Below are 21466 nucleotides of genomic sequence, written 5' to 3' on the forward strand. Positions count from 1 at the left end.
AAGTAATATCTCTGCTTGAGGAAGCTCAGATCTCGTTATGAGTGTGAGCTGTTAGAAGGGAAAGATGGTCTAAGCAACGGTAAGTCCAGTGCGTCGAGTGGTGGTGGAGATATGGCTATGCTTCCGCGTGGGAGGCTATAGCGGGTGCGGCATGGAACGGCATACGAGCTGAGTAAGATAGAGAGAAGAAGAACAATAGCTTACGTCGAACAGACGAACAAGAGTAAAGATCTCGTTGAAGGACTGATAATTATACTGGATTCGAGGCAGGTGTGACGCCTCACGCGATCAAATCGCAAGAAAAGTCCTATACAACATTAACATGAATGCAACAAGGACGAGGACAATGGCCAAACCTTAATCAAGCGAACAGTAACAGTCCTATCGAAGAGCTAAGCTTTACGGTGATGGTTCTTGCTCGCGTATGCTGGTGACGCCTGGTGCGAGTTTGACGCCTCTGATGGTCAAATTGCAAGAAAATTCCTATACACCGTCAACACGTCGACGATAAAGACGACAAGAGTGAACTGACCTTGGTAAAGCTCAACGATCTGCTCATGCTACTTCCCTATCGCTGCAGGAGCCGATAGCGAGGAGATAGGTGGTAGGAAAAAGATCTAAAGGATTGGTCCGGGTGACAGGCGCCTCAAACGGACTTGCGTCGAAAAGTCGGCGCACTAGCCCCAAAAGTCGGCAGGGCGATGTGAAGCACACAGAACAAGACCAGACAAACGCAGCTGTTGCTTTCAAGACAGATCGAACCGTTACTAACCAGACAGGAAGGTATATAGCCGTACTTGGCCAGTTCAATTGCTAGAAGCAAGAGGGAGCGGTGTTAAGAGCAACAGAAAGACGTGTAGGAAGTATCAGTCCGCACGCATGGGATAATCCTGCAAGATTAAGAGTAACTAGGTTGCATTGCTAATACACGCATAAAGACATAGTACACTAGCTCGGACAAGAGTCCGTCAAGTTCATCTTCATCCATAGGCAGATATATTTGGGAATTTATTGGATATCTGCAACAACAACTAGCTCAAGCAGAGGAAGAAATAGAGGACGACAGATGTACTACTAGGAAGTATCGATTTAAACGCACAGAAGAAGACTTAAAGAGCAAGAGTACTTAGCCAGGATGCAGGGATGAAAGATTCACGCAAGACACAGTACAATAGCTTGAGCAAGAATTCATGTGATTCATTTTCATTCATACCAATCTCTTCATCTAGAAGGCCAAGTTCATCTTCGTTCCAAGCCTTTAGAAAAGCAACATCACCCTTAGTGTGTTACTCATCGTCTGCTTCTAACTACATGCAACCAGGCATGTACTGCTTGCTTTTTTCGTGACATCATAGGGGTAGAGAAGCAGGTCGCGTGAGCTGCCAGCTTATTTGTTCTCACCCTTCTCGAATCTTTCCTTTCTCTCCTCTTCACGCTTTCTCTCGTGCTCGCGGACAAGCTCTGGGGGGCTGTCCTCGATGAGGTCGCTGCTGTCGTTGAGGCCGGACCACTTGGGGAGACCGTCAGGGATGTCCATGACACGCTGGCCGTAGAACATGTGGCATCTGAAAAGGAGGTTAGTGTCGTGATGGGGAAGACAGATCTATAAAAGTGCATACCTAGGCTTGAAGTTGGCCTTGTCCTCGTCGTTCTTTAGGTGGACCAAGCTGGGGAAGAGCAGGATCATGTTTCTACCCTCGTCCATGATGGGACTGTGGCAGAAGGAGCAGCGCACCTTGCAGGGAAGCTTGTGCTCGATCGACTTTGAGCTGGGATCGTACCACTCGAGGTCATGGTGTCCGTTGGAGAAGTTGATGTCCTCCTTGTGGAAGATGGCGGCCCATTGGAAAGGTGCAGCTGGAATTATGTCAGTGATGGTATTAGAGAGTAAAGACATGATAAGACATACCGTGCTGAGTCTGGCAAGTGGTGCAGTGGCACAGCTTGGAGTCAAGAGGCTCCTCTCTGCTCAGCTGGTACTTGACCTTGCCGCAGTGGCAGCTGGCCTCGTATCTAGCCTTGAAGTTCTCGTTGGACTCGTGGATCTTGTAGGGAGCACGCTTCTGCCAGTCCTCGACGGGCTTCTCAGACTTCTCGCCTCTGGCTTCTTTGGCGTCCATCTTCTGCTTTTCGGTCTGGAAACTGCTTGAGAAGCGAATTGACTGTCTGGCGACGGTCTGTGCAATACGCGGGGTGGAAATGCGGGTGAAGAGGGGTGTGGTGGTTCTGGTGTGATGAGACGCTGTTTGAAAGCCGACTCTTGACAATGTCTTGAGAGGAAGGAAGGTAAAGGGTCTTCCGGACATTGAAGGAATTCAAGTTAGATAAAGGGATGCAGGGAACAAACGACAGCTGCTCATCGCCAAATGGTCCTCGTTCTTTTTGTTTCCAATGACACGCGATGCTCCGTGATGTCATGATTGTCCCGTGCTTAACGTATATGACAGCTTCTTACGACGGAACGGGTCTTGCTACCAAACTTGTGGGGTTCTCTATAGAGCAGTCGCTACATCTGCTTCGAACACACATTGTGATTGGAATTGCTACCTGGTATACTGTAGAGATGCGGATGTCTGGAATGGGGCCTCTGCATTTCCCAAACCTTAATTGACCGATAAGCACTGCCTCTATATCAGGATGAGCGGGCAGGAGCATCCCAACTGCGTGAACGACTTTGTCAATGCGCCGTACAAGATAATCCGATGCGTTTGCTATGGAAACACGAATTGTGGAGAAAGCTACAACATCTGAGGGGCACGATCGAGGATGTTATTACTAGTGTCCGATGATGAGGCTCAAGATCTACGCTTTCTTCAGCCTCCTTCCTCCGATGCATTATCCCTTCAACAGATTCAAAGCCTCTTTTCGGGGCAGTCCCAGGATGTTTGTCAAGTAGTCCAGCCTGTCGAGCACACGTTAGCTTTCGATGATGCACACGCGACCATTCCCAGGGACAAACTTACTTGGCCTCGCCAGCGATCCGTTCACTGTACTTTTCAAACTCCTTCTCTCGTCGGCTCCATGCCGCTGCTCGTCGATGTTCATCGACCTTCTTGATGCGGATCTTCAATCGTGCACTAACTGGCCGATGGTCGCTGACTCTGACCTCCCATCGCCTATAATCCTCGCACTTGACCCTGCCTAAGCCTCTGTAGAGTACTCTGTCGCACCATGCTGGAGCTCGCTTCTTCTCGCTGGTGTCATAATCGTCAGTACCAACGTTGTATTTGTATGTCGGCGCGAACGTGATTGGCATCTCCTGGAACACGCGTAGTCTAAACGCCGGGTTCTTCCTGCGCGACAGCAAAAGTTGATCGCGTTCGAGCAGCTTCGCCAAATTCCTATCGTTGACAGCGCGCACGACCGTGTCTCGCGGCATCGCATCAATACGATAGTTGAGATCTCCGTTGAGGATACAAATCTCGTGGTCCAAGATCATGCTGCCATCACCACCACCTACAAAGGTGCCCGCTGTATTGCTTACAGCTGCTACCGGAAGGCATTCAGCCTCGAGAATGGCAGCAATATCGTTATTGCGGTGAAGCGTTTGAGTTTGTCCTGCAGCAAGATGACAATTGACCAGGCATACTGAACTGTCGTCCAGGATCATGCGGATGATTAAAGCACCCTTCAACAATGGTCAGAATCTGTAGAAACATAACGGGGTTTGATGACTTGCCTTGTTTCCATGCAGACCGCCCATACCTCGCTTGACTTCTGCGGTGTGCACTTGCTTGATACGGGCTCGAAGTGACGTCTTGACGAAGACGCAGCTGAATAGACCAACCATGCTTGACGTGTGTAACAAGGTATATCCTTGGTTGGCCGGCATGAAGTCTTCAATACATCTAGTAAGATGGTCTCGCCAAGCTCTGTATTGATGCGACATGTGCTCTTGCTCCGTAGGGTCCTTCTTTCTACTCTTGAAAAAGCTCTCTGTACATGTCGTCAGTAATCGTTGCCGAAGCATAGCAGACAGAGATATACTTACTAGCTGTGACTTTCTTGTTCTCCAGGTCTACCAGCTCTTGGAAGCCAAAAACAAGAATATCCGGAGGAGTGTGCGAAGAAAAGTAGTCCTTGAAGAAGGCAGCGTCTCTCTCACTACCTTTCAGATGGTTGGGCTTGACAGCGCCAGCATTCCATGTAAGCACCCCAGCAGTGACTTCCTCGAAGGAGCAGAATTCATTGTCGGTCTGTTGCATCTTGGTCTCGAGCCAGTCTTCACGAAGCATACCATCCCATAGTCTGATGGTATTGTCAAGGCCGAGACTCACAACCTGCAGGCGATTGTCCATCTTCCAGATGCTCTGCGTATCCGTTATGATACTACAAATCGGATTGTCGTGAGCCACCCAGTCTTTGACGACCCGCCACGGCGTTGTAGCAGTGTCGTATACGAATATGGTACCCGCAGTGTAGCCAGCCCAGAGATAGTCTCCTGCTCCTGCTAGAGAGCTGATCTTGTACGGGCTGACGCTAAATACACCAATACACTTGTAATCGCGATGTTGGAAGACAGATACTTTTCCATCAGCATGTCCAAAGTAGACCAAGTCCGGTTTGCTGGGGATGATAGCTCCAGCAGTGATATCGCCTGCACCTTCTGCAAACAACGGCTTCTGCAAAACATTGAAAGCAGCTTCGGTAGGTGCACTCGGTTTGAAAACCCTGATTTCTTTACCCGCGGTAAGCCATAGGTGACCGCCAACAATGACTGAACACGAGTGTCCACGCATGGCTCTGAAAGCTGTTGGCACGGTCTCCAGGCTGGGCATACCTGTGGAGCGAGGCGACCAGACATTGAGCTTTCCATCGTCATCCAGAGACCATAATTCGGAAGCATGGCGGAAGATTCTGATAATCTCTCGTCGAGGATGCGCGTTGGACTTGGTATAGACAATCGATTGACTAGGAATGTCGACTTCATGAATCTCGCCGATATTCGTACCGAGCCAGAGCCGTCGCCCTTCATGCTCTGCATCCGCTGTTGGCGCAAAAGCCAATGCAGTTACCTTGACGTTATCACCATGAGATAGAGTCAGACACGATTCGCCAGTGCGCAGACTCCACACACGCGTAATGTAGCCCGTTGTGCACACTAAATCTCCGCATACTGCAAAGGTGCGAGTATCATATCCTGTGTGAATCTCCCAAGGACGGGTTCTGAATCGTGGAGGACGCCTATTTGCTTGTGAAGCATCCGGAAAGTCCTGAGGATTGCCACCAGGGTAGTTGACAGGAGGGTCTTCCACATCGTCGGCATGATGTGTTAACAGAGGAGTGGACGGAATGCTCCTGAGATCCTCACGACGAGTATCTACCGAGCGACGAGGGGCTGGAATGGCAGGAGGCGGCGGCTTGCTACTCAAAGGAGTGGCAGCGGGCGTGGTCGAGTGCCTTCTATCGAAGCCTTGTGACAGCGCAGAGGCAGACGTTTGAAGTGGGAGTGGTTGACCACGGCGCGGAGGTGGCATCATGGTACTGTCTGTAGTAGCAGCGAATGCGCTCGGCCGGCGTGGGAGATCCAAAGACTGGCGGGCGGGGATTTTGTTGTTGAAGCGGGTGGGACTGGTGCGTCCAGAACGTAGTTCGCGCTCAGGACGAGGAGGCAGCACCGGTGCATCTTCCTCTTCATTAGTACCATCCTGGGCTGGAACTGCCGCTCTTTGGGGTATCATGTGGAGGCGAGAGGGATGGAAAGCATTTGAGTCGTATGAGCGGCTCAGAGGCTTGGGAGAGGGATTTCGAGGTTGCACAGGAGCAGGCCTAGGAGCCACGACACCGGCGAAATATCCATGTGAGACAGATTGGTTCCTAGGCTTCGAGTCAAGCGGTATAGAAGGAGCAACGTGTTCGGTATGTGGAGTCGTCTCGGAACTGCTTGGAGGAGTGCCAAATGGCGAGACTTGACTGTTTCCGGTCCTAGCTGCGTTCAGAGGTGCTAGACTCTCGACACTCGCAGAAGCCAGTCCACCGAGTTTAGGCTTGCCAGCACGATTCACAGGAGGCGGACCCCCAAAGTTGGGGCTCTTCGGCCTTGATTCGCCATTTGATTGAGGACGACTCTCGGGCAATGCATCGTTCGATTGTGAGGCCTGCAGGAAAGCCGACATGCGAGCCTCTAGCGCAGGCGTTGTTACTCGACTTGGAGTGCGAAAATGACGGACGGAACCTGCTGGAGAAGCATTTGTAGAGCCGGGAGTAGACAAGGTCGAAGTAGGAGGGGACTTTGAGGGAGTCGCATTGGTGACGCGGACATTGACGCTGCGAGGTGGAGAGGCAGGTGATTGTACGCTGACAGAGGGAGGAGAATGACGGGGAGTCAAGGGGTATGCTGTCGACACAGGTCGAGGTCTGGGCGGAGGAGGCTTCGCTTTCTTCAGTCCTTGGGGAGTCTTGTCAGGCACACCATCTGTGCACGGAAGTGGGCGCGGAAGGTCAAGCGATCTGCGCAGGTTGGAGGACGGCGTAGGTATAGGTGGAGGTTGTGTTGTGGTCAGGTTCTCGAAGCGCGAGCGCAGCGACGACACAGGCTTGATGGACGATTCATCCGTGACCTGGTCGTCGATGGCCATGGCGGCCGGACTGGTGATGGATCAATATCGCCGCGAATCGTGGGTGTCGAAGGAGGCAGTAGGTATGGTCGTATGGAAAAATGCGCGCCGTCGTCTTGTAGTCCAGCGGGCGCGGGCTTGGGCGGAGCGGATGTGGTGGATGCAAGAGGTATGCGAGTGAGGAGATGGATCGATTAGGAGCGCGTCGCAAGAGGGTAGGGCAACAGGGGCGGGGAGCGAGCAAGCGAGCGTGTCGTGTATGGATATGTCAGGTCGAGGTTGGTCGGTTGGCAGGCTTCAATGGGCGCGAACTGCAACTTGGCTCTCTGGACAGTCGGAATTCGTAACCGTCGGTATGCGCATGCCGCTTGTTCTTGCCCTGCCTCATGCCAGGTTTCATTGGCCGAACGTGCTCTCTCCCCCAGATCCGCAAACGCCTTCCGCGCATCCGTGCCCTGACATGCCGCAAAGCTTATTATATTTATGTGACACGCGCCCGACCAACTTCTGCGACGCTGTATCTGTATCCGTACTCAGTTGTCTCATCCACGGCCTGGCGCTAGTGTCTACTCTTATACTCTGCCCACCTTCTATCCTCGACCATGTGGTGAGTCAGCCTCTGTAGACATACTCATCTCTCTCTAACATGTCGCAGCAAACACGTCCTCAACGCACAAGTCTCGATCCGCTCTCCTTGCTGCAAGTCCATCCGAACCACCTCCGTCTCGCCGCAATTCCATCACTAATACGGGACACAACAACAGGCCGCAAATGGTTCGATTGCGCAGAATGCCATGCCGAGTCAGAGACACACGACCTCAAGCCCACCCTCGAAATGGTCTTTGCGTGCAAAAAGTGCAAAAAGGCTTTCCGCAAGGACGTTCAGGAGTTTGAAGAGAGTGACGAGTACTGCCCACACTGCGACAACCACTTTGTCCTCGAAGCAAAGACGCCGCAGGCTAGACTGCAAGTCGAGAGTGAGGATGTCCGAAAGGACGCTCGTTTTGTCAAGGACGAGCGTGTGCGCGAGGAAGAGCAGCAGACCATCTGGAACTTGAAAGAGGCAAGCGAGAGACTGGGTTGATTTGCGCATATTCTATCCTCCCTTTCACCTTCAAAATTTGGAACACTGCATATATCACTCGGCTGGCCCATCGAGTCAGAATGCAAGAACGAATTCACGAATCACAAGACTTCAGTCACGCATTAAATCTTTTCATTGCCTTTGGCTTCATCATGCAGCCATGATATCTTGATTTGCCCTAAACGCCAATGCTCATGTCCCTGAATGCAAGTCGTATCTATTCTGCGTTGCCACCGTCACCAGCTGGTCTACTGGCCAGCACGGCTTCGGTGCCTGCCGCAGGACCTGTCGTGCTGCCCTGTGCTCCAGCACCACCTGCGCGAGGACCTCTTCTTGTGTTGGCCTCATCCTGCTTTTCGCTGTTGATGCTCTCAACGTACTTCTCAATATCTTCGACCTTGAGCATTTCCAGGGGCTTGCCGGGTGCCATGACGGCGATCTCGATGTTCTTTGCACCAGTCTGCACGACTTCGAGCAATGACTTGACGGTGAGCTTGATGGTCTCTTCACGGTCCATGCCGTCCTTGTGGTTTCTCTCGAGGAATTCGCGCACAGTCTTGGATGAGCGGCCGATAGCGTTTGCCTTCCTGTTGGCTATTTGTTAGCGAGTATACTGGGGCTAAGGATATAGTCGATAGACGAACCATGCAGAGTAGATTCCACTAGGCTCGGTGTAGAAGAGTCTGGCCTCGGTGCTGTTGGGGTCGAAGCCGACAATGAGAGTGCTGATACCAAAGGGACGAACACCACCAGACTGAGTGTAGCGTTGTTGAACCTGAGCGACGTGCTTTGTGATGTACTCGATAGAAACGGGATCCTCGACGGTTAGACGATGACTCTGAGCTTCCAGACGGGCCTTGTCGACAAGGATACGGGCATCGGCGTTCAGACCGGCGAAGGCGAGGCAGACGTGGTTGTCGATGAGACCAATCTTTGAGGGAGTGATGCGGGTGTCTTGGAGCTTCATAGCACTGCGCTTCTCACAGCCCAAAACAACAATCTTGTCGCCCTTGACACCGACGGCGCAAGTTCCTGGGAGGCAATCAGTCGATCGGAATGGATGTGTGAGGACGCAGGAGATGGCGTACCGCGCTTGACGGCTTCGAGAGCATATTCGACCTGAAAGACGTGTCCATCAGGACTGAAGACTGGATGGAAAGTGAGTATTTGGATGTTTGGGCGGCGGGCGGACTGGCGTCATGGCATACCGGACAGAGCTCGATCGTAACCGCTGGCCATAGTGGAGGTTGTATGTGAAGTGGCGGGAGACTAGGATGGAGGGGACGGCGATCGGAACGAGAGGACGGTTGATGAGATGGGAATGGTGTACACAGCTGTATGCTAGACTCCAGTTGGATGCGTTGACTGCAGCTTGCGGGAGCTTCGCGCTGGTTCAAGCAGCGGTACAAGCCGGTGTTCCGTCATGCCGCATGCCGACCGACGCCGCCAGCGATTGCGGCGAACATGATGCCGCCATGACTCTGTTATAGCTTTTTTCCTTTCTTTATTCCTCTCGCTTTGTGTCCGAGAGTCGTGCTGCTTGTTTCCATTCTTAACACCCCCTTCTCGAATATAGCCGGACTGTAATCATGGCACCACTCCACCGCTGCGTACCGGCACTGCGCCAGATCAAGGCGGCTAACTTTGCCTTCAATCGCGCCGCCATCGCCCGCACTGCTCCCCGCGCCGTCTTTGCTGGCCAGAGACGCTTCGAGAGCTCCATGAACGAACCCACCACCTCGGCCTCGTCAGAACCTCACCAGCCTCACCCAGACTCTGGAACAAAAGGCCCCGAGGCTCCTGCCCGTAGAATCAAATACACTTCCGAATCATACCCGGATCTCAAGAGAGACCCCAAATTCGCCGAACTCACCACCGAACACGTTCAATGGTTCAAGCAACTGCTTGGCAACGAGTCCGCTGTCCTCGATGGTGTCTCCAAGGATGCCTCAGAAGATATCGAGCCTTACAACGCCGACTGGATGCGCAAATACAAGGGTCACACTAAGCTGGTCGTCAAGCCTGGAAACACCCAAGAAGTCAGCAAGATCTTGAAGTACTGCAACGACAACATGCTGGCCGTCGTCCCTCAGGGTGGCAACACTGGTCTCGTCGGCGGAAGTGTTCCTGTCTTTGACGAGATTGTTGTCAACTTGGCCCGCTTGAACCAAATTCGCAGCTTTGACGAGGTTTCGGGTATTCTGGTAGCAGATGCTGGTGTCATTCTTGAGGTCGCCGACAACTATCTCGCCGAGAGAAAGCACATCTTCCCCCTGGACCTCGGTGCAAAGGGTTCGTGCCAGATTGGTGGCAACGTTGCAACCAACGCTGGTGGTCTCCGTCTTCTCAGATACGGTAGCTTGCACGGCAACGTCCTCGGTATCGAGGCTGTTCTTCCCGATGGCACCATCATCAATAACTTGTCCAAGCTGCGTAAGGACAACACTGGCTACGACATCAAGCAACTCTTCATTGGTGCCGAGGGCACTATCGGCATGATCACTGCCATCTCTATCCTCTGCCCTCAACGTAGTCAAGCCACCAATGTTGCATACTTTGGTCTCGAGTCCTTCGAGAAGGTTCAGCAGGCCTTCGCCGAGGCCAAGGGTATGCTTGGCGAGATTCTGTCCGCCTTTGAGCTCATGGACGGCCGTAGTCAGAACCTTTACAAAGGCGCCAGTGGTAACAGCTTGCCTCTTGAGAACGAGCACCCCTTCTACTGCCTGGTCGAGACTTCTGGTAGCAACAGCGACCACGACCAAGAAAAGCTCGAGAGTTTCCTTGAGCACGTCATGGGCGAGGAGATTGTCAGCGATGGTGTCGTTGCACAAGACCAAACTCAGAGCCGTGAGCTTTGGGGCTGCCGAGAGGGTGTTCCCGAGCATCTCGGTCACTGGGGTGGTGTCTACAAGTACGACTTGTCAATCCCCATCAGTGAGATGTACGCTTTGGTCGAGGAGACTCGCGAGAGAATGGAGAAGGCTGGTCTGATCGGTGATACTGATGACTTCCCTATCGTCGATGTCGTAGGATATGGCCACATGGGCGATGCCAACCTTCACCTTAACGTACCTGTCCGCCGCTACGACAAAGCTGTCGAGAAGCAGCTCGAACCCTTCGTGTACGAGTGGGTTGCTAAGCGCAACGGCAGTATCAGTGCTGAGCACGGTCTGGGTATTGCCAAGGCACCCTTCATTGGTTACAGCCGTGACGAGACCATGATTAAGCTTATGCGCCAGATCAAAGATCTGTATGACCCTGTAAGTATTCAACCCGCCTATACGCACTTTACAAGCATACTAACAATTACTACAGAAGGGTATCATGAACCCATACAAGTTCCTGTCTGGTTAGATGGACTGGATGGTCGTGTATACATAGATTTTGTCTTTTTTTTTTAGCCACCAGCTTCTTGCATATGGTATTCGTAGATACCCCTTTGATGAGCTTATGAGCGCGTCTTTCGCCATTCCAAAAGTTAGGTTTTTCACTCACTCAATTTCTCCCTTCGAACACTTGTGATGTCAGATGCCTATGAATCTTGTCCGCCGGACGGATATGAATCACTGCTTCGCCATGCTCTGCTCTGTTTTAACCGCAGAGGTGAAGAAGAAACAACGAATCAGAAGGCATCCAGCGCGAAATGCTCCAGAAACGGGAACGATCGGCGGCCTTCCTTCGTCCCAAAGCTTACCCTATCAGGGTCTACACTTTTGATATGGATTTAAAACTGCCGAGACCATGCCTCTTTGGGGGCATTCTCCGTTGACTCTGATGAGTGTGGTCTCTCTGCCATGCGTTATCAGGTATGTTTCCGTCCGGATCATATTCTTCGAGCGGGCTTAGTTGAGATGGACGTATATATAAAGCTACGAGCATCTCTCAGAGAACTTATCATTGTATCAGACACTACTACTACTACTCTCGATTGCTTTCCATTTTATTACTCTTGTTGCCGCATAGCTGCTTGGATATGGCTTATTATTACTCTGCTCCTGGCCAGTACCCTCAGGAGATACGCTACTTAACACCACCTACTGGACACTGGCAAGAACATTCATCGCCAATGTCTCCACCACCATACCCCGGCAACTATCAGGAGTTCATCACTACACCATTCGAGCCTAAGATGGCCTACCACGCGACAATCCCAGACCAATATGCTCGCCTACCTGCCATATCTTCATATCAACCACCTTCTGCATCCCAGCAACCCACCACACACAACCTCGACCCCCCCATCGTGATACCCCAAACCGCTCCCGGCGCCGGCAACCCCTTCACTCGTGCCTACAGCCCCGCTCTCTCGAATACCGACATCTCGCTCTCCACCTTCCTTACCTTCCTCGATACCCTCAACGTCTGTTTCGCCCAAACGCCCCCACTCCAGGTCCTCGATCTCGCTGGTGGCATAGTCGGAATGGTACCTCACCATATCCCAGCTTTGGTGGGATCGAGTCTGCAAGCCACCGCTAAAATCGCCAATGCCGTGACTTCAAAGACAAGAGTTGCGGGGTTATTGAAGACGGCCAATGAAGAAATCTTTGCGCCGCAGGGACTCAAGGTGGAGATTTTGGATACAGAAAAGCTCAAACAGAGACTCGGCATTGATGCGAATAAACCTCTGCTCAATGATCTGGAAGAGAAGGATATGCAAGTCAGTGTAAGAGACCGAAGACTACAAGCCTTGTCCCCTCACATTGCGCCCTTGGTATTCGACGTTCCGGTACAGGCAAGGCAGACGAATGCGATTGATAGGTTGTCGGCTCAACAGCTGCAGAGACAGATGGCAAAGGCTGAGGAGAAGGCTATGGAAGCAAGGATGAAGGAGCGTGAGAAGGCGGATAAGAAAGCAAAGAAGGAAGATAGAAAGGCAGAGAAGGATAGAAAGAGAGGCAAGGACGAGAAGAAGAGGAAGGGGAAAGACGATAAGGAAAGTAAAGCTGCTGAGAAACTTCTGTGGTTGTTTGTTGGACGGATCTGAGATCGGATGGTTGGTCGATATGCTTACAACTTGAGTCTTGGTTGTTGTTTATATAACGCTGTTTGAGTGTTGTTATTACATCGATACGTTTCTGGAATCTCCGTTACTTCATTTGCTCGGTCAACTTCCCGTGTGCAAAGGGGCGTGATACATGCAGTTGTGGGAATGCACAATAAGTTCCAGAGGGAGGATGTGACCCACCGAAAAGGAACCCACGCTCGGCCTTCTATATATAAGTCTCCAATCTTGAAACCTTTGTGCTTTTTCATAGCGAGAATGTCGCTCCGGCCTTTGTGAGAAGGGGCTGAGAAGAATAGGTCAAGGTTAAGTAAGGTCTCCAGCTGTTATTCTTATGTGCAAATATCTCGATAATCGTTAGCGCTAAGGGCGCAACCCTGGTGGGTATCTTAGTGAGACGTTAAGGCCAATCTGTGACTCGATCATCAATCATAAGTGTTGCGGGACTAGAGGTTGGTACACTCACAACGGGAGCAGAACATGTGGTTAGTATGTAGTGCTGATCGATTCGAAGTGATGTAAAACCCATGAAGCAGGCTGGATATTTGTGCTTTCGAGGATTTACCACTGGTTTCTGAGGCTTCCAGATTCGTGATGATTATCTAGATATGAGTACCGGCAACACTGACATCGTCCGAGGTTCTATGGATATTAGCTTCTGTGTGATTCCGCCAAGGCAATTATGACAGCACGGTCCTCTTGAGACATCGGTTCGGAGTCGATACGTATGCATGCCGACATATGCTTGCAGTTACACAAGATATTGAGTAGATGACAGTAAGACCTTGAAGTCTGACCTGTGTGGGCGGAAGTTCAACCGTATTTTCCGAAAGCCGATTTCGATATCTCCCAAGAATCTTGTCCCGTGGCCAACTTCTGTTTCTGCCGTTCAAATAGAAGCTGTTCCGCAGGACTGCCCTTGCCCAGTATTTTCCCAGCTTCTCGCAACGGCCAGATAACAAAAAGTTGACCGAGTCTGGTATGCGAGTGTTGAAGCTGAAAGTCAAGACTCGCGCAGATCTCCATGGCTGCCTGACGTCCTCTCTCATATAGTGTGGCCGCGACCCCAGGATACAGTTGTCCGGGTTGAGCAGATAATAGGATGGTCTCAATTACGAGTATAAGCGAAGCGTCGTATAGCGAACAGCAGTTCGCCGCATAGAGACTTGCAAAATGTAAATACTCATTTTCTGGTTGCTCTTCATCTGCGTAGATCCTAACGATGCAGCCTTCTGACGAGGCGTTCCAAGTCTTTCTCCACTCCTGGAACCGAGCAAGCACAGCAGTGGCTTCTTCTGCTAAAGCATAATACGTGGCCGCATTTGCATCTCCTGTATCAATGCCATTTTGCAGAGTGAACAGTGTACTTCGGAGAGCAGGTACTTCGGACATGATGTCGAGAAGATTATCCATGCTGTCTTTTGCTAAGTTCTGCTGTTGCCAAGGGACTGTTTTCCATGTTTGTTCCGAGAGAAACGTGGGTCGTCTACTGGCCAGCGAGGAGAGGACTATAAGAAACCTGCTGCTGCGGAAGAGCTCGAACATGTTCTTGTCTCTACACGTTCCTGGCCCATGCAATTGAAATACTGTTGATATGCCCTGTCCATGGCGGATCCAAGCGTCGTGACTGGTACAAAGCAGCATCTGTTCTCGTCAGATAGCATGTCAGCAGAAGGTTACACGTCACATCTTGCCTCGTAGAAGCCCATAATCATGATTGATAAGAGCATGTCGGTTGCTGAATGCTTCTTCACGTCGGATAGACCTTTGTTGACATCCCGAAGACATTGGCCGTACAGGGCAATACCATGCCGTGTTATGTCTGAGTTTTGCTGCACTCGACCGTAAAAAGATTTAGACAATGCAAGCAAGCACTTCCAGGGCAACGTGTGTGGTCGCGCCATGGCGTTGAAGCCAACCCAGCGCACGCGTGTATCATCTCCCGTAAACAGCTTGTGGTTTAGATGCGTTATGAAGACATGGTCGTCTGTTGCGCCAGCAGATTTTGGTGAATTACGCGCAAGCGACTTTGGGGGACTGTAATGGATGACTTGCAAGTCGTCGGAGCGGGGCCCACAATCGAACTTGTCTTTTGCGCAGCGTGAGCAGACTGGCCGTCTCTCGTCTGAACCTCGTCAGCGTGCATCCAACTTGTCAACTATCGACTTGGCAGATGCATACCGCATTTCAGGTGACGAGCTCGGCATGTGGAGCAGCCCTTGGAGCGAGGACGACCAACCATCGCTGGACAGCAGGAGTGTCGAGTGTTGGAAGCATTTCTTGGTGATAGAAGCCTGTGACGTCGGGAGTCTTGGTAAAAGCCACTGAAACTCAATTTTGACGATGTTGACAGGCTGACATCATGGAGTTGAGAAGCACGAGGAACCACGATGATACCTATCTGTGTGCTTTGCGTACGCGTTCGAGAAGCTATACGAATAAGAGAACCGAATGTGGTTGTTCCATTGCCGCAGTGCTGCTCTGTCTGACAAAGATTACAGGGGCGACGCAGCAGTTATGAATGTGTGTTTACGAAGCTCGTATGGGCTCGTATAGCAATCGGATGTCCGCGGCTCCGTACCGGGACGCTTTTTCGTCTTACCTCTCAGTCTCGAATACGATCCTTCGTATGCCTACAAGGAACTTGAGCCAAGCCAAGCATGAATGCTTTTGTTGAGCTGACCAACGGTGCCTTGTATTGGACGCTGGTAGGCTGTGTGCCTGGAAAAGTTTGTCATGCTCTCCAAAACGTTCCCGTGTACTGAAATCTGTCACATTCCTTCGGATTACTCTCCCCACGGTGACACATAACCATTGAAAGCTATCGAAACGCACAACCGCTCTCGAGATAGAAGTGTGCTAAAGAGCTACCCCAGGAAACAATATCATCATATGTCGACGACCCCTTCGGGAAAATGCTATGTATTCCTATAGCTACGATGTGGCTGTCTTTAGCACATAGAGGAGGTACCGACTTCCTGGTAAGATCTTGTCCCGACTCCACCTTATACTCCTCGGAGCTTCGTCCCTCCAGGTGGTAATTCACTACCAAAACGCCAACGGAGCCGGCGTGCTACCGTTCGAGGGGCTCGGATGGCGGATAGGAGGGTCGCCGAGAGTCTATTCCAACGTCCTCCAGCTTCCGTTGCTCTGGGGTTGTGATGGAACCACCGGAATGATGTCGTTGAAACACAATTTCACAATCGATTGACGCTAGGCCGTGTACTTTCGGTTCATACAACGATTTGGAGTCTAGGGCTTCTAATGCTTAAAGCCACCAGTTCGTCATGCAAACCGTTTCGAAAACAAAGTACATACTCAAATACCTTCCATCGCAGATATAGAAAGGTGCAGCACTTCTAGTTCATTTTCTTCTCCAGACCCTCTCCAAATTCTATACCTCCTGACTCCCTGTCTTACCATAGTCAACATGGAGTATCGAACTACCCAGCAAATAGCAGACGACGCTCTAGCTGGGGAACCTCACCAGTTCCAAAGTTATGAACCACAGCAGAACTACCTCGCACCGCAACCCGTGCCTAGATCAACAGAAGAAATCGAAAAGGCGGAGGACAGCAGCACACCGCCATCGAGGAGAAGCAGTGATGAAACTGTTGCATATGCCCCAATCAACATTCCTGGAGAAGACCGAGAGGCCATGAGAAACGATCTCATAACCTTGACTCGATCTGCAACAAACTCAAGTTATGCCGGCATTGATCCCGAATCCAAGGATTTCAGTCTGGACAAATGGCTTCGCGCATTCGTCAAAGACTTCGACTCAGAAAATGTCAAAGCTACTCGGGCAGGTATTGTCTGGAAGAATCTCTCGGTCTCTGGTTCAGGTGCAGCTCTGCAGCTTCAAGACACTGTCGCTGGCATCGCCTTGAAGCCCCTCGGCATGGTCAAGTCTCTGCTCTCGCACAACACTCAAAGGAAGCAAATCCTCAACAACTTTAACGGAAATCTCAAGTCTGGTGAACTGCTCATCGTCCTCGGACGTCCAGGTTCCGGCTGCAGTACTTTCCTCAAGTCCATCTGCGGCGAGACGCATGGGCTCCACATCGATGAAGGATCTGAGATTCATTACAATGGTGTCAGCCAGAAGCAGATGATGAAAGAGTTCAAGGGGGAGGTCGTGTACAACCAAGAGGTTGACAAGCACTTCCCTCATCTGACAGTTGGCCAAACTCTTGAGTTCGCTGCCTCCACTCGCACCCCCAGCCATCGTATTCGTGGCCTGTCAAGAAAGGAATTCTCTAAGCACACTGCCAAAGTCATCATGGCAGTATTTGGTCTCAGCCATACATACAACACCAAGGTCGGCTCCGATTTCGTTCGTGGTGTGTCAGGTGGTGAGAGAAAGCGTGTCAGTATCGCTGAAATGGCTCTTACTGGATCTCCTTTGGGAGCTTGGGACAATTCGACGCGTGGTCTTGATTCGGTAAGTCATCCCCTCCCCCATGCCCTTGCCCTCATCGAGCTGTGCGAAGGCGCAATAGTTTCACGATCAGAGGTGTTCCCATCGAGATCCGACGCCTCGTCACATCTCAGTGGTTACTACCCTGTTATTGAAGTTATTGTGCCTTTTTATAGTCATGAGTATCACACCGCTTGACCGGGAGAGTAGAAAGCCTTTGATCTGCAAAGTGCTAACGTAATCACAGGCAACTGCGTTCAAATTTGTCAACTCGCTACGTACTTTGGCAAACCTTGGTGGATCAGCTCACGCCGTCGCCATCTACCAAGCTTCTCAGCAGATTTATGAGTTGTTTGACAAGGCCATCGTGCTCTACGAGGGTCGCACCATCTATTATGGCTCTGCACCCAAAGCTCGTGCTTTCTTCGAAAAGCAAGGTTGGACTTGCGATAAGAGACAGACTACTGGAGATTTCCTTACTGGTCTTACCAATCCTGCCGAGCGTAAAGTTCGCAAAGGCATGGAGAACAAAGTACCTCGTACCGCAGAAGAATTCGAGCGTCGCTGGCTCGAATCTTCAGAGTACAAAACTATGGAACGAGGCATTGAGGAACATGAGAAGTCGGTCTCTGGAGACAAAATGGTCGAAAACTTCCGGGAGAACAAAGGTGAAGCTCAAGCAAACCACACCCGTCTGAAGTCGCCATACCTCATATCGGTGCCTATGCAGATCAAGCTGAACACAGTGCGATCTTATCAACGTATATGGAACGATCTGCCATCTACCGCCTCTGCTATCCTTGTCAATGTCTTCATGGCTCTAATCATCGGTTCCATCTTCTACGGAACACCTGACGCTACTGTTGGATTCATGTCCAAAGGAGCTGTGCTTTTCTTCGCCGTACTTCTCAATGCGCTGTCAGCCATGAACGAGATCAACAGTCTCTATGCTCAACGTCCAATCGTCGAAAAACACAAATCGTATGCCCTCTACCATCCGGCAACAGAAGCAATCGCTGGTGTGGTCAGTGATATCCCTGTCAAGTTCATTACCACCGTTGTGTTCAACCTGATTCTCTATTTCCTGGCTGGTCTTCGACGAGAACCATCGCAGTTCTTCATCTACTTCTTGATCACGTTTATTGTGGGCCAAATCATGTCGGCAGTCTTCAGGACGCTCGCAGCTATCACCAAGACAATCTCCCAGGCGATGACATTAGCCGGTGTGATGGTTCTTGCGCTTGTCATCTATACAGGCTATGTTCTTCCCCAGCCATACATGAAGCCTTGGTTCAATTGGATCCACTACCTGAATCCAATCTTTTACGCATTCGAAATTCTGATTGCTAATGAATTCCACGGACGAGAGTTTACCTGCTCGCAATTCGTGCCTGCTTATCCCAATTTGCAAGGGGATCAATTTATCTGCTCCCAGACTGGTGCAGTTGCAGGCCGCCGCACAGTTAACGGAGACAACTACATCCAGACTGCGTACGAGTACTCTTATTCGCACGTATGGCGAAACTTTGGCATTATGATCGCATTCCTCATCGGTTTCATGGCCATGTACTTCGTTGCTGTTGAGGTCAATTCTTCAACCAGCAGTACTGCCGAAGTTCTGGTCTTCCGTAAGGGACATGCGCCCGCGAGTCTTACTGGACAGATCAAAGAAGGCAGTAACGACGAAGAGGCAGCTGCTCAGGGTGCTGCATCGAACGAACACACCGAGAGCGACAAAGTTGATGCTATCCCTGCCCAAAAGGATATTTTCACCTGGAGAGACGTTGTTTACGACATCAAGATCAAGGGCGAGCCTCGCAGACTCCTGGATCACGTCAGTGGCTATGTTAAACCCGGAACCCTCACTGCCCTAATGGGTGTCAGCGGTGCTGGCAAAACGACTCTATTGGATTCCCTCGCTCAACGTACGACCATGGGCGTCATCACCGGGGATATGCTGGTTAATGGCAAGCCAATTGATGCCAGCTTCCAAAGAGGTTGTGGTTATGTTCAACAACAAGGTCAGTATCAAATTTTCTTGGTAGAAATCCGACACTAACGATTGTAGATCTCCATCTCGAGACAGCCACTGTCCGCGAAAGCTTGCGGTTCAGTGCCATGCTCAGGCAGCCCAAGTCAGTCAGTAAAAAGGAGAAGTACGATTACGTTGAGGAAGTGATCAAAATGCTCGACATGGAGGACTTCGCCGAGGCTGTCGTTGGTGTTCCTGGCGAAGGTTTGAACGTCGAGCAGCGTAAACTACTCACGATAGGTGTCGAGCTTGCTGCCAAACCTAAGTTGCTGCTCTTTTTGGATGAACCTACCAGGCAAGAAAACACATCAAGGCAACTTGGACTATAAGACTAACTTTATACAGTGGGCTGGACTCTCAGAGTGCCTGGGCCATTTGCGCCTTCCTCCGCAAGCTTGCCGACGCCGGTCAAGCTGTCCTGTGTACTATCCATCAGCCCAGCGCCGTCCTTTTCCAGGAGTTCGATCGTCTCTTGTTTTTGGCAAAGGGCGGTAAGACGGTGTATTTCGGAGATATTGTAAGTCGAGCCACATCACGTTCAAGGTTGGGCACTATCTGCACATCTGGCCTCCCCGTGTGCTAAAGTTTGTAACTCCCACGCTCCTCCTACGCATGGACGGAGCGACGTTCTCACTATAGAGATGCACAGTGCTTTCGGCAGACAGGAGGCGTCCACTGAGAGTAGTCTACCTCTCGGCTCTCTGCGGATACTTCCTCTTTACTGAAGTCACTGTGCATTTCTATAGCTACACGCATCACAAACCTTGCACACGGAGAGGGTATGGAGAGTCGTAAGAGGCTGTTCCATCGAAACTGCTTTTAGGGCGGCGTCTTGCAGATTGGGCGCACGTGTCTAACCGAAACGCGGTGTTGTACCATCCAGTCTAGTCGAATCACGCTAACTGCAACCGCGCTTTAGGGAGAAAACTCTAGGACACTTCTCGACTATTTTGAGCAGCATGGAAGTAGGCACTGTGACGACCAAGAGAATCCCGCCGAATTCATGCTCGAGATCGTCAACGCCGGATCTTCTGGACAAGGCCCTGATTGGCATGATGTCTGGAAGAAGAGTGAAGAGGCCAAAGCCGTTCAGACTCAGATCGACAAGCTGCACGAAGAATCGAGCGGCAGAGCTCGCGATCACGAGCCCACTGCGGAAGAACTCAGCGAATTCGCCATGCCATTGACCACCCAGATCGCCGTTGTCACCACACGTGTGTTCCAGCAGTACTGGCGCATGCCGTCTTATATCCTCGCGAAGTGGATTCTCGGTATTGCTGCTGGTCTGTTTATTGGATTCTCTTTCTACCAAGCCGACTCCTCGACCCAAGGACTTCAGAACGTCATCTTTTCGGCCTTCATGGTTTGCACAATCTTCTCTTCTTTGGTTCAGCAGGTAAATATAGCATTCTCTCTCGGTAAACTGACCTTGCTAACCGATTCTCTCAGATAATGCCTCTCTTCGTCAGCCAACGCTCGCTCTACGAGGTCCGTGAAAGACCCAGCAAAGCATACTCCTGGAAGGCCTTCATCCTTGCCAACATTGTCGTCGAAATTCCTTACAACATCGTCTTGGCTGTTCTGGTATTCGGTTCCTACTACTATGCTGTTCAGGGTATCCAACCCTCCCTGCGACAAGGCATGGTTCTCCTCTTCCTCATCGAGTTCTTTATCTACGCTGGCACATTCGCGCATCTCTGTATCGTCGCCATGCCAGATGCACAGACAGGTACGTGTTTTGTCCAGTTTCAACAATACGAAAAGTTTTGCTAACAATAATTTAGCGGCCGCAATTGTAACCCTCTTGTTCGCCATGTCCCTGGTGTTCAACGGTGTCATGCAGTCTCCCGATGCTCTCCCTGGTTTCTGGATCTTCATGTACCGTGTATCGCCCTTCACCTACTGGGTCGGCGGTATCGTGGCTGCTCAACTCCACGGCAGAGAAATTGTGTGCAGCCAAGCTGAACTCAGCATCTTCAACCCACCTCAAGGTCAAACCTGTGGGCAATACTTGGATGCATACCTCCAAGCCGCCCCTGGTACCCTCCAAAACCCCAATGCCATCAGGGACTGTGCCTACTGTGCACTGAGCAACGCAGATCAGTTCCTCTCTGGTTCAAACATCTACTATTCACAAGTATGGAGGCAATTCGGTATATTCTGGGCATACATCGTCTTCAACATCTTCGCTGCCGTGTCCCTATACTGGCTTTTCAGAGTCAGCACTTTCAGTTTCTCTGGATTCACCGAAAAACTCAAGGGACTCCACTGGCCAAGACACGAGCCTCTGGCCAAGAACAAGGAAGGAGAGAAGCAGAGAAACGTTGCTAACCCTTACTAGAAAGGTGTCTTGATTTTTTGGTATAGATTT

At 51.0% G+C, this 21466-nt stretch overlaps 8 protein-coding genes across 8 annotated transcripts; 4 read left to right on the forward strand and 4 right to left on the reverse strand.

Moving 5' to 3' along the window:
• Positions 1-1387: 1387 nt before the first annotated feature.
• Positions 1388-2120, reverse strand: M436DRAFT_42854 (uncharacterized protein; the record flags this gene model as incomplete). The annotated part of the gene is made up of 3 exons (XM_013573582.1): positions 1388-1565; positions 1620-1857; positions 1910-2120. The coding sequence occupies 3 exons, from the start codon at positions 2118-2120 to the stop codon at positions 1388-1390; spliced, it is 627 nt and encodes a 208-aa protein (XP_013429036.1).
• An 839-nt stretch (positions 2121-2959) lies between these two features.
• On the reverse strand, positions 2960-6578 carry M436DRAFT_71346 (DNase I-like protein; the record flags this gene model as incomplete). The annotated part of the gene is made up of 3 exons (XM_013573777.1): positions 2960-3628; positions 3680-3936; positions 3992-6578. The coding sequence occupies 3 exons, from the start codon at positions 6576-6578 to the stop codon at positions 2960-2962; spliced, it is 3513 nt and encodes a 1170-aa protein (XP_013429231.1).
• Positions 6579-7203: 625 nt separating this feature from the next.
• On the forward strand, positions 7204-7641 carry M436DRAFT_71347 (uncharacterized protein; the record flags this gene model as incomplete). Its single annotated transcript, XM_013573778.1, has 2 exons — positions 7204-7219; positions 7322-7641. 2 exons carry the CDS (start codon positions 7204-7206, stop codon positions 7639-7641), a joined length of 336 nt encoding a protein of 111 aa, XP_013429232.1.
• A 280-nt stretch (positions 7642-7921) lies between these two features.
• Positions 7922-8880, reverse strand: M436DRAFT_8903 (putative proteasome component Pre6; the record flags this gene model as incomplete). Its single annotated transcript, XM_013573381.1, has 4 exons — positions 7922-8224; positions 8282-8673; positions 8730-8789; positions 8850-8880. Coding segments are annotated over 4 exons (786 nt in total), but the record flags the coding sequence as incomplete, so codon positions are not given.
• Positions 8881-9362: 482 nt separating this feature from the next.
• On the forward strand, positions 9363-10995 carry M436DRAFT_42252 (uncharacterized protein; the record flags this gene model as incomplete). The annotated part of the gene is made up of 2 exons (XM_013573462.1): positions 9363-10901; positions 10957-10995. The coding sequence occupies 2 exons, from the start codon at positions 9363-9365 to the stop codon at positions 10993-10995; spliced, it is 1578 nt and encodes a 525-aa protein (XP_013428916.1).
• An 883-nt stretch (positions 10996-11878) lies between these two features.
• M436DRAFT_22010 (uncharacterized protein) lies at positions 11879-12445 on the forward strand (the record flags this gene model as incomplete). Its single annotated transcript, XM_013573401.1, has 1 exon — positions 11879-12445. A coding segment is annotated over one exon (567 nt), but the record flags the coding sequence as incomplete, so codon positions are not given.
• A 1011-nt stretch (positions 12446-13456) lies between these two features.
• On the reverse strand, positions 13457-14885 carry M436DRAFT_43089 (uncharacterized protein; the record flags this gene model as incomplete). The annotated part of the gene is made up of 3 exons (XM_013573632.1): positions 13457-14287; positions 14326-14774; positions 14825-14885. The coding sequence occupies 3 exons, from the start codon at positions 14883-14885 to the stop codon at positions 13457-13459; spliced, it is 1341 nt and encodes a 446-aa protein (XP_013429086.1).
• A 1416-nt stretch (positions 14886-16301) lies between these two features.
• Positions 16302-21436, forward strand: M436DRAFT_71350 (putative ABC multidrug transporter; the record flags this gene model as incomplete). Its single annotated transcript, XM_013573779.1, has 7 exons — positions 16302-17087; positions 17311-19084; positions 19132-19390; positions 19441-19612; positions 20015-20491; positions 20545-20824; positions 20880-21436. The coding sequence occupies 7 exons, from the start codon at positions 16302-16304 to the stop codon at positions 21434-21436; spliced, it is 4305 nt and encodes a 1434-aa protein (XP_013429233.1).
• Positions 21437-21466: the final 30 nt, after the last annotated feature.

The sequence above is a fragment of the Aureobasidium namibiae genome (assembly GCF_000721765.1).
Source record: "Aureobasidium namibiae CBS 147.97 unplaced genomic scaffold scaffold_5, whole genome shotgun sequence".
NCBI lineage: Eukaryota > Fungi > Ascomycota > Dothideomycetes > Dothideales > Saccotheciaceae > Aureobasidium > Aureobasidium namibiae.